General features: G+C 33.9%; 1 protein-coding gene across 7 annotated transcripts in view; it reads right to left on the bottom strand.

The window, feature by feature from the left end:
- ESCO1 (establishment of sister chromatid cohesion N-acetyltransferase 1) overlaps nucleotides 1–12,136 on the bottom strand; it is a 76,014-nt gene that overhangs the window by 27,145 nt on the left and 36,733 nt on the right. For 5 of the 7 annotated variants that reach the window (XR_009251031.1, XR_009251032.1, XM_058692534.1 and 2 more), the window contains 4 exons: nucleotides 9,989–12,125; nucleotides 5,404–5,518; nucleotides 2,579–2,639; nucleotides 1,176–1,290 (listed from right to left, as the gene is read on the bottom strand). Coding sequence is in view for 5 of the 7 variants with exons in the window: in XM_058692534.1 (XP_058548517.1) it covers nucleotides 1,176–1,290; nucleotides 2,579–2,639; nucleotides 5,404–5,518; nucleotides 9,989–11,539 (1,842 nt within the window). In the remaining 2 variants the exon portion in view is untranslated. The remainder of the gene's footprint in view (nucleotides 1–1,175; nucleotides 1,291–2,578; nucleotides 2,640–5,403; nucleotides 5,519–9,988; nucleotides 12,126–12,136) is intronic. The other 2 variants (XM_058692538.1, XM_058692539.1) reach the window with 2 other exon arrangements.

Below are 12,136 nucleotides of genomic sequence, written 5' to 3'. Positions count from 1 at the left end.
GTGAAATTAATTTTAGTATTTTATTCAACAAAACATATCCCAAATACTTTAACTTCAACATGTACTAAATAGAAAAAAAAAACTTATCAGTGTAATACTTTACATTCCCTTTTTTATACTAGTCTTTAAAATGCAGTAACTATGTTTACACTTACAACATATCTCAATTCTAATGAGCCACATTTCAAATACTCAACAGCTACATGTGGCCACCATATTGGACAGTGCTGCTCTATATTCTACTAGTCTAATCTTGTTTCACTACCATACTGATTTAACAACAGAAACATTATTAACTCTAATGAAACTTTCCCGATTAACCTTTCCCAAAAATTTGCAGACAATTCTTACAAAGTTATTCTCCTATATTAAAGTTAGAATCAATAGTCTACTCCACCAAATCCTACTGATAATGTTGACTGGAAGTACATTAAATTTTCCTATTATTTTGGGTTCCTTCATTTTTTTTTATAGTGTGCTCGCTTACTCAAATTAGGTTTTTTCATCAATCAAAATATCTCTTTTTCAACTTGTCACCAAACTGTATTTAAGTTCTACTTCAAATTAACTACTGGTTTATCTTCTTGTAAAACACAGTTTAAAAATTATAATATACACTAAAATACAGATATTTAAAATCATTTTATGTATTAAGCTCCATGTTATTTTAATATTTAAACCAACTACTAAAGCAAAGTACATCAAACGACATATTAAAGAAAGTAACAGATCTGGGGCTCCTGAGTGGCTCAGCCCATTAAACACCTGACTTTGGCTTAGGTCATGATCTCACGGTTTGTGGGTTTGAGTCCTACATCAGGCTCTGTGCTGACAGCTTAGAACCTGGAGCCTGCTTCAGATTCTGTGCCTCCCCCCCTCTCTCTCTCTCTCAAAAATAAATAAAAATTTTTTTAAAAAAGTAACAAATATAAAGTATCAATCTGTTGTAAATAAAACTAAGAGTATGGATATTTGAGTTTTTATTTGTTATAGGAGGAACTCACTACTGGGGTTCAAGATGGGAGATTTCTAATGATACCAGGAATATTTCCATAATGACGATTTATGGTGACAAGCCTCTTTGAAAAAAAAGCAATGAATTTATTCTTTAACAATGTGCATAAGAAAGGTCATTATAACAACACTTCACCAAAAAGGTCAAGTTGGATACTTACTATGATCAACTGTTTTTCATCAACTTTCTCTGCTTCTTTTAGTTTCAAGTCCTTTGGAATTGTTATCTCCAAATGGGAATTACACTTAGGCCAAGAATGATTTGGTGGTGTCTCCCTTTAAAAAAAAAAAAAAAAAAAAAAAATCACACTATTAAATGTTATAGAGCTATTATCACTTCAAAGCACTAAAAATAAAAAAAAAAACTTTCTCTATACAACACTCACAAATCTCAATTCCAAGGGGGGTATAAATAACATTTTAAAAATCAAGGGGAGAACACCCAAGAAAATTACTGATTTTCAACAAATAAACAAAAAACTGCTGTACTATAGTTTAAGTAAGTTTCAAGTTTTTCATAGTTTTAGCCATCTGAGTCAATACAATTTGTCCTAAATACTGTTTTTTAGTAATCTGTAAAGCAAAGTAAGTCAGATTTAATTTAATTTTGACATTAAAGACAGAACCAAGTGCTTCTAAAACACTTAAAACACTTTTACATGTTAATACCAGTACTTCAAGGGTTTGCAGAAAAGTGAATTCTCAAAATACTGTTGCTGAAAATATAAAAAGACACACATCGGACAAAAATATGGCAATGCAGGATAATTCCCATAGCTATTAATTTATCCTAGATATAGTAATACAAACAGGCAAAGATGCATATGTTTATTAAAGAACTTTTTTGGACAGAAATAAGAAACAACCAAAATGTCTATGAAGTAGAGAATTGTTAAATAAACAATGGAATATTCACACAATGAAATTTAATGCAGATTTAAAAGAATGAGGTAATTAAGGTAGAAAAGATGCCCATATTAACCTAAGGGGGGAAAAAAAGCTATAAAACATATGTATAGGCACAGAAAAAGTAAAATGAAATGAAAACTTATGAAAATAATTTTCTTTCTACGTGAAAAACCAGATTATTAGCACAACTTTTTAAGGAAAAACATCCCAAACTCAAAAGTTGGAAGTATAAAATCCTAAAGTTCTGTTAAACAAGGCAACAGGTCCAAAATGTAGTTGCTTATGCTAAGCCCCACATTACCAAATCAAGACTTAGTTTTGGCTCTTCTAGAAATGGAATCTTTAACCAGTCAATCAGGAATCATTTAATCAGCACTAGTTAGATAATTTGCCCTAATGATAATCTGCCATTCCCCCTAAAGGAAAGTAACTTTGCAATAATCAACCCATTTTTTCCACCAGTTATAACTTTCCTTAATCCCACTCCTTTCTGCCTATAAGTCTTTCATGTTACAGCTCCTTGCAGCTCCTTTCTATCTGCCACACTGAATGCTGCCCAATTTGAATTGATTTTCAAATAAACAAAAACTGTAAAAGCCTCAGTTTATCTTTCAATTGTTCCTATATTTACTCTTGTATTAAACTAATGTCTTACCTGTTATCACTGGTCTTAGATGTTTGGTTACTGAGTATAGTGTGTTGTTTGGGAGTTGAACCTGTAATTTAATCAAGAAGATGAGTTAAACCTTAAGCTTTGTACTAGCTCTCCATCTAATAGTTGCAAATCATTACGAAGAAAAAAGAATACGCTAAATGTTTTATTTTTTTAAGTTTATTTACTTATTTTGAGAGAGAGAGAGAGAGAGAGCATGTGAAAGGGGATAGGCAAAGAGTGAGAAAGGGAGAGAGAGAATCCCAAGCAGGCTCCATGCTGTCAGCCCATGTTGGGGATCAATCTCACACACCGTGAGATCATTACCTGAGCAGAAATCAAGAGTCGTACATTTAACCAGCTGAGCCACCCAGGCAACTCTAAATGTTTTCTTTTTAATGAAACCATTTGATAAAATTAGGCCCCCTTCCTAGAAATTACTCTTCAGAAGTATAAAAGTTCTACAGAGTCACAAAGAAATCCAATGGTAGATTAACAGTTTGCCTCTAGTTTCACCAATTACTAGCACTGAACAACATAGGAAATTGTATAAATGCCCGTATAATTATATAATCTCTACATGGAAATAAATGGGAACACCTCTTCGTTTAAAAAAACCCTGAAGTCTCACAAGAAACAGTAAGTGTTGGCAAGAATGTGGAGAAAAAGGGGCACCTGGGTGGCTCAGTCAGTTGAGCGTCCAACTTCAGCTCAGGTCACGATCTCACGGTTCGTGAGTTCAAGCCCCGTGTCAGGCTCTGGGCTGATGGCTCAGAGCCTGGAGCCTGCTTCCGATTCTGCGTCTCCCTCTCTCTCTGCCCCTCCCCCAGTCATACTCTGTCTCTGTCTCAAAAATAAATAAACATTAAAAAAAAATTAAAAAAAAAAAAAAAAGAATGTGGAGAAAAAGAAACCCTCGCGCATGACAGGTGGGAATACAAATTGGTGTAGCTACCGTAAAAAACAGTATGGAGGTTCCTCAAAAAATAAAAAATAGAATTACCATATGATCCAGTCATTCCACTACTAGGTATTTACCAAAGAATACAAAATGCTAATTTAAAAAGATGTTTATTGCAGAATTATCTATAATAGCCTAATTATGGAAGCAACTCAAGTGTCCATTGATGGATGAACGGATTAAAAATGTGGCATATATGCAATGGAATATTAGCCATCAAAAAGAATGAAATCTTGTCATTTGCAACATGGATGGAGCTAGAGCGTACAATGCTAAGTGAAATAAGTCAGTCAGAGAAAGACAAATAGAGTACTATATGATCTCACTCATACGAAAGAATTTAAGAAACAAAACAAAGGAAAAAAGAAACAAATACTCTTAAATATAGAGAACTGGTGGTTACCAGAAAGGAGATGAGTGAGGGATGGATGAAATAGGTGAAGGAGATTAAGAGTATACTTATCATGAGCACTGAGTAATGTACAGAATTGCTGAATCATTGTATTATACACCTGAAACTAATATAAAACTGTATATTATACTGTAATTTTTAAAATTATAGTTTCTGAAGTTTTAATATTAATAAATAACACAATAATTCATTTTATTTTCTAAAAAATAACTGCATTTCTCATATTTATATTGTGCTTTCCCTTCCTCCACGAAAAGTTTAAATAATACGTAATAGAAGAAATTATCTGACTTCAGTATACCACTCTAAGTATTTCCTTTAGCAGAGAGAAACAAGAAGGAGGAATTTGGAATTTCTTTCCATATGCCCTTGTGCTTCATCTGATAATGGTGAGCAAATCTTCACCCAACAGCTCAAATAATGTACTGTCAAGGATGTTTTCAAGGTTACGAAAAAAATCTTTGTATGGTATAACTGCACAAATTGCAGAATCTATTTAATTTTTATTTTTTAAGTAAGCTCTACCAACTGAGCCAGTCAGGCGCCCCTGCAGCATTTGTTAAATCCTTTCAAAAACAAAATCACTAAGATGGAAAATTGAGTAACTCAGGATTGAAGATAAGAATCTAAAGTGGAAAAGCACAAATAATCAGCTGTATTTGAGAAATAAGCTTCTACCACTAACTTAGGCAATTCATTAAGACATACTTCTCCAGAAAGTAAGTTATAAACAAAATAAAAGATTTAAGATAAAGACCTTCTGGTAGCAAGTCAAAGAGTCATATTTAAGTACTTTGTTTTTTCTTTATTTTAGAGAGAGAGCATGAGCAAGGAAGAGGGGCAGATACAGCAGGGAGAGAGAGAATCTCAAGCAGGCTTCACACTCAGCGCAGAGCCCAATGCAGAGTTCAATCCCATGACCCTAAGATCATGACTTAAGCGAAAACCAAGAGTTGGACACTCAACTGACTGAGCCACCCAGGTGCCCCCATACTTAAGTACTTTATTTATTTTATTTTTTTTTTTTTAATTTATTTTTGGGACAGAGAGAGACAGAGCATGAACGGGGGAGGGGCAGAGAGAGAGGGAGACACAGAATCGGAAACAGGCTCCAGGCTCCGAGCCATCAGCCCAGAGCCTGACGCGGGGCTCGAACTCACGGACCGCGAGATCGTGACCTGGCTGAAGTCGGACACTTAACCGACTGCGCCACCCAGGCGCCCCTTAAGTACTTTAAACAAGGTAAGAAAGAGAAGCAATTCTGCCCCAAAGAATGGTGATAAAGATTTTTAAAAAACAAAAAAAGAATGGTGATAATTACACATTTGAAAAACATATGCAATATGGTTCAGAAGGATTTAACTGGCCTATTTGGTAGTCAATATTGTTTCCTATCATACTGACAAAAATATCTCTGAACACTGAGAAAACCAAATGATAGTTTCAAAGTTTTACCTGGAAATTTATTCTCTCCTGTATCAACTTTTGCTTGATTGAGTGAAGCTGAAACAGTAGAGGTATTTCCCACGGGATTGTTTTGAAGCTTGGATTCCAAACACAGACTGAAATTCTGAACATACAACATTCAAATTGTTACTATCTGCTTTCATATCAATCTTTGGAACTCATCCCAAGACACTTTCAGTGAATGCATACTAAGAAAATTTAAGATAATACTTCATAGTTGGGGTAATTCACACTGATACGCTTTAAGAGTCTCTTCATGATCTCTCCCACAACTACCCTCTCCGCATCAGCTCCCATTATTCCCCTTCATGCTACACTGAAGAACTTGCAAATCCCACAGATATATTTTGGTTCTATACTTTTTCTGTTTCATCCATCTAAACCTGCACTGTCCAATAGAGTAGCCACTACCTCACCTGACTATTGAGCACTTAAAATGTAGTTAGTATGACTGATTTGAGATTATACTGTCAATATAAAGCACAGATTTTTAAGACTTATTACAAAAAAGTAAAATAGGTCTACTTATAAAATTATATGCTGAAATGAAAGTATTTCTATATGACAGGTTAAATAAAATACTTTAATCTTACCAGTTTATCATTCTTTTTTAACGTGGCTACCAGAAAATTTTAAATCATGTGGTTCACATTACACTTCTACTGGATAATGCTAATCTAGAACCTCTCCCCCTGTATAAATTCAACCCATTACTTAAATATTAACCTCTTCTATGAAGCTTTGCCAAGTTTCTCTATGCCCTTTTCCCAAGTTTGGAATAATTTTCCATCTTCTTCACCTCTACCTCTTTCATGTCCTTATTACTATTTTCAATTGGTTGTTTTTGATTCATCTTCTATAACTTTTTTTTTAACGTTTATTTATTTTTGAGACAGAGAGACAGAGCATGAACAGGGGAGGGTCAGAGACAGAGGGAGACACAGAATCTGAAACAGGCTCCAGGCTCTGAGCTGTCAGCACAGAGCCCGACACGGGGCTCGAACTCATGGACTGCGAGATCACGACCTGAGCCGAAGTCGGACGCTTAACCGACTGAGCCACCCAGGCACCCCAAGCTTCTATAACTCTTAAGAGCAAAGATATTCTATTCATTTTTGTATTCCCAAAATCCCCTAAATCAGAACACTATCAAAGGTGATAATAACTACCAAAAGAAAATAATATTCCAAGCTCTATCAACATTGGCTGTATCTGTATTGTGATTATTACACTCAACTGTGTAACATTATTTTGAATATTTTTGAAAAAGTGAACAAGTTTTATCACTGACAAAGCAGAAAAATTAAAAACAAGAGCAATGACTAATTAATCTCCATTAAATAGGAAGGAATTTAGGAAGTTACTGGCTTAAAAAAAGAATCACAAAATAATTGGGCTTTAAAATTCATAAAGTTCAAATAATTTAAATTCAGCCCAAAGAATTCAGAGAAGCCCTATCAAACATCATCATTTCTCAGTACTGCTGAAACTGACATCAAAATTACAAGCAGCCATAGAAAAAGATTTCATATGATACAGGGTTTGTTTTTATATTCTCCTTCCTCCCCAAGTATAAAATGGCTAGATTCTGAAACCAGACAATCTCAGTTTAAATCCTAGCTCTACCACTTAAATGTCACTCAGGTAAAAGTTACTTAAATTCCTAAGTCTCATTCCCCTCACCTGTAATATGTAGATAATAATAGAAACCATAGCGTAGACTATAGTGATAATTTTATGAAGCTCTCCTCTGACTAACAAAGAGGCAGTGTTAACCAAAGGCTATTATGTCATTAACCAAAAGCTGCTGTGATGGTTGAACAAAGCTGCCACAATTCTTAGTGCTTATGAATAAAGAGAAATCTCTTAAGTGACTGCTACAATGTAAATTCTTTAAAGGCAGAACACATTTGTCTTCTGGAGCCTAGCAAAAAATCTTGGACATAGCAGGCACTCAACTATGTCATGAACTAACATGATTACCACATTCCTGATCACTCTGTGAAAGTGATTGCATCAGTGGTATTGGTGAAAAGAAGAGAAACAACCTAAAAGTGCTTTCAACTTGCACAAAACCAAGTTAGCAAAAAAACAAAACAAAACAAAAACAAAAACCACACACATATATACACAAACTATGCTAGCATTTATGTAAACATTTAAAACACAAACAGTGCTAAGTATTCTTTATGGATATACATAAATAGTGAAATCAAAAACAAAAAAGGAAAGATCCACACCAACTTCACAAACTCATTTTAACTCTGGGAAGAGAGGTGAATGGAAAGAAGAGGGACATAAGGTCTTTTCCTGTATCTGTAACATACTTCTCTTATTTTAAAAGACCTGAATTCAATAAAATGTTGGTTTTTTTTTTTTTCCCAAATTTGGGTGGTAAACAAGAGTATGTTAAGTTTCTATAGTATTCTGAATGTTTAAAATAGTCAAGAATTTATAAATGTAAATAAAATTTTTAACACAAGTTTCATAGGACAGTTTCTCATAATGCACCTTGAGAGAAACTGTATAAATCCAAAGCACATTCCAATAAAAACAGTATTACAGGTCAAAATAATGTGGTCCAAGTAAGCATCTCTATTCTAGTACTCCAAAGGATTACATTTCTTATTCTTCGATATAACTGTCCACAAACTGAGGGTTTCTTTTTAATTTTATTTTAATTGACACACAATGTTAACATTAATGTCAGGTATACACATAGTGATTCAACACCTCTCTATACATTATGCTATGCTCACCATAAGTGTAACTACCATCTATCATCATACAACACTATTACAATACTAGTAACTATATATTCCCTATATTGTACCTTTTATTCTCATGACTTATCCCACAAACTGAGTTTTGACAGGCATTTATGCAGCAAGGAGTTAGAAGATAAACTCCTGAAGATATATACTCCAGGAGAAGATACACCTGGACTATAGCTATCAATTTGCTGACAAAACATACCCTGAAAAGAAAGCCACTCCATCTCTGATGTAAACCACCCTTGTTACACTACCAGTCACTACTTACTTCTAATTACTGTCACTATTTGAATAATTATCTTCTAATTGATGCTTTCATTCCCATTTGTTCAGAAAATAAAATCTAAGAGTACCATATGGTATCTGTTCCCTTTTTAATTTGATTTGTAGTCCATGAGAATAGACAATGATCTATTTTCATGGCTTCTGGCAAGAAGCCCAGATTCCTCATTCATTCAACTTTGTTCCTACAACAAAATGCCTCCAAAAGGAACTTTAAATCATTCCTAAAACTTAGGATGACTTGACTTTTCCCTCTACTCATGATGACTTTTTTCTCAAGTGCTCTAATGTTCAAAGTATGCAATTGTAGAAAAAATGCTGGGCTGAGAAGCAGAACACCTAAAAATTGAATCCTATTTGTGTCCCCAAACATGTGACCTAAATTACATTCCTCCACTGCTCTAAGTTTTCTCATCACAAAACAATTGAAACAAATTAGTGAAGTTTTTCACGTATGTATCATAGAGCTCCATTTTTTATACATAAAAAATTTCTTATAGGTTTATATATTGGTATTTTACCTATGATTTAATTTGGCGGGAAAAATCAGCTCAGCTGCTTTTATAGTTTCAAACTACCTCAGATAATCATTAAAGTTTCTTCTAGCTATTAGATTGTTTTTCCTTTTTTTCAAGATTGTTTTTCAACTTACCATTTTTAAAATTCTTCACCACTACAATCTTACTCTAAAAATGAAGACTGAATTATTTACATCTTTCAGACATTTTATTTGCCCAACTGTTCAAAATGGTCACACAAGTCAAACTGAAAGGCTCCCTACTACCAGAAATAAACGTTTAATTTTTAAATTTTATCAGGTGGAAAAAAAGGGGCTGATTTGTGCCAGCTGAAATTAATTTTAACAATTTGGTCAGAATAAGGCCCAACTTTAATTTCTATATTTTAGTCACTATGAAACATAGTTTCTGTAGTTGCAATTAATAGAAAAAGCAAATCGGTGTGTTAAATGAGAAAGAAAAGCTAGGGGGTATGGGAAAGGGCAAAATGAGTAAAGGGCAGTGGGAGATACAGGTTTCCAATTATGGAATGAAGAAGTTATGGGAATAAAAAGTAGAGCATAGGGAATATAATCAACAATATTATAATAGCATTGCATGGTAACAGGTGATAACTAAACTTGTGGTGAGCAAAGCAGAACATAAAGAGATACTGAATCACTATGTTGTACACCAGAAACTAATATAACATGGTGTGTCAATTATACTCAAAAAAATACAAAAAAAAAAAAAGCCAGAATTCAACAGGTTTATGCTTCACATAAAATAAAAATGAAAAGTGAAAATAAGAAAGCAATGAGAAGCATTTACATGAATGTGAGACCTCTAAAGGAGTCAAGTTAGTCGTCTCACTACAAGACTGAGTTAAAATTGAATAGGCTACCTTAACAAATGATTCCTGTCTTTTACAACTAGATTCTTAAGCTAAAATACATTGTAAAACTTATTTAATAAGAAGGTACTCCTGCAACTCTACTGTGCATAATAAAAATAAATTACCTTATCTGGTGTTGATTCAAAAGAAACTTTCATCTGGTTATCCAACGGTGGGTCAGGAGGTGGTTTTATCTGATTATCCAAATGACAATTTTCAGAAGCCCTTTTTGAAGTTTTATTAATTTCAACTGTAACATCATTAACTTTAACTTCTTCAGAATTAATTTCTTTAGTTTCTTCCTGCTGGCAACCTATATTTTTGTCATCAGGTGGTTTTGTCCCTAAAACTGTACTTGGAGTTGCCGGATGATGCATTTCTAAGGCTGGTAGTGAAAAACTGGTTCGTATTAAGCCCAATTTAGGGGAAACTTGAGAGTCCAACTTATTTTGCTGCACAGAGTTAAATTTTGAGAGTTTAATTTTAGTCCAGTTGGAGTTCTTTTTAGTTGAGCTGTTTATTCCATTTAATATACATTTCACAGGCTTTGTTTTTCTACTGGGAAAGAAACGATTGCATTGAACATCCTGATTTGTTTCCTTCTGATGAAGTATTTGTCTTTCATTATTAGTCTCTTCCAAGTTTATTTCTGTAGGCTTCTCCTCCTTTACACTTTCCATTTGTGAAGATTCCTTTTTCACCTCTACAGTATCTGACTCAATTTCACCAGCAATTTCTTCACAGAGCTGGAGAATACTACCCCGTTTGCTCTTTCCCGCTTGCTCCAGCTCATTGTCTACACTTTGTTCAGGCACTGATGGCTGTGGACTTTTTTGGGATTTTGCACTAGTATTCACTTGCGTATGAACTGACTTCTTCATCTCATTCTTTTTAGAGACTGCTGAAGTAACCATTTTTGATCTTTTTATCTCAGAAGTTACAGGCACAGATTTTGTTTCCTCTTTTCTAGTATTCTTCTGAAGACACTTTTCAGATCCTTTTATGCACTGAGAATTACAAGTATAAGCTGTCTGATGCTCTACTTTGCGTTTTTTTCCTTTGGGGGAATTTATTACTTCATTAATTACTAGATTTTCATCCTCTTTAGTGTCAGACTTTATTTCCGGTACTTTTCTTTTCACATGTTTTTGACTTGTTTTAACTTTATTAGATTTACTTTGAGTATTGTTACAGTGCTCTTTTCTTGGTGGCAAACTCTGTTTAGCTGCTTGAACTTGACCCTGAATTTCTCTATTACGCAGAGACCTTGTTGAAACTTCTGTTAACTGTTGAAGTCTCTGTGACCTCCGGTTAAACTGTTCATTTGATTTAGGAGTTCCATGCACTGACTTTTTCTGAGGTAATTTTTTCTTTTTTGTAGATTCTTGTTGTGAATGTCCCTTCACAGTCACCATATTTTTATTAATGGACTTGCTAGCTTTTTTATCATTGGATGCCGCTTTTGCTGACCTTGTACTCATGCATGTTCCTAATTCAGATTGATTTATTTTACTCTCACTAGAAGATTTAACCAGTGATTTGATAGTTTCCTTGGGGCCTAATTTTTTTGCCAGATTCGTTTGAGAACCTTGAATTTGTGTTTCTAAATTCTTATCTTCACTTTTTTTAATAACACTGGAGGAATTTTCTTTTGATTTCTCCTGAATGGACATCATTCCTGAGTAAGGTCCTCCTTTTCTCAGTAGTATTTGAGAGGATGTTTGTGTCCTGGTAGGTGTGAATGCTGAATGTCTAGTATTATTCTGAGAAGGTCTTAAAAATCAACTTTGAGGCTGATGTACATTTTCAACAAAAATACTAGTTTGCTTCAAATAAGGTTTCAGTCATCCCTAGGACATGAGAAAAGCTGGTATGAAGGCTAAAAGATATTTGCTTTACTTTTGGGCAAGGCAATAGAAATCTGAGGAAAATTTAATTCTAATTTGATATTTTTATAATTTTTTATGAAAAAAACTTAATTCAGGTTCAAACTGTTTTGTTAATTTTTCAATTAATTATGGTTTTCAGGCCTAGCCCTATTACTGGAGGAGTTATTTATCACTGACCTGTTTTGACAAAGATTTTGAAAACTTTTTTCTTCTGAAGTCTACAGTTACTGGACTTCGATTCATTTGAAACATGTCTTACAGCTAGTAGGTTTCTCTCCTTGTTTGCTGAGACTGTTAGTTTAAAGTTCTTATCTAACCTTTTTAGTTTAATAAAATACTCTATTAATATAGATTTCCTTTTGTGCTGCCATTTCTGAAAAATTA

Source organism: Neofelis nebulosa, chromosome 11, assembly GCF_028018385.1.
Source record: "Neofelis nebulosa isolate mNeoNeb1 chromosome 11, mNeoNeb1.pri, whole genome shotgun sequence".
Lineage (NCBI taxonomy): Eukaryota > Metazoa > Chordata > Mammalia > Carnivora > Felidae > Neofelis > Neofelis nebulosa.
The sequence above is the reverse complement of the archived record's forward strand: the minus strand, read 5'-3'. Positions and strand labels throughout refer to the sequence as shown.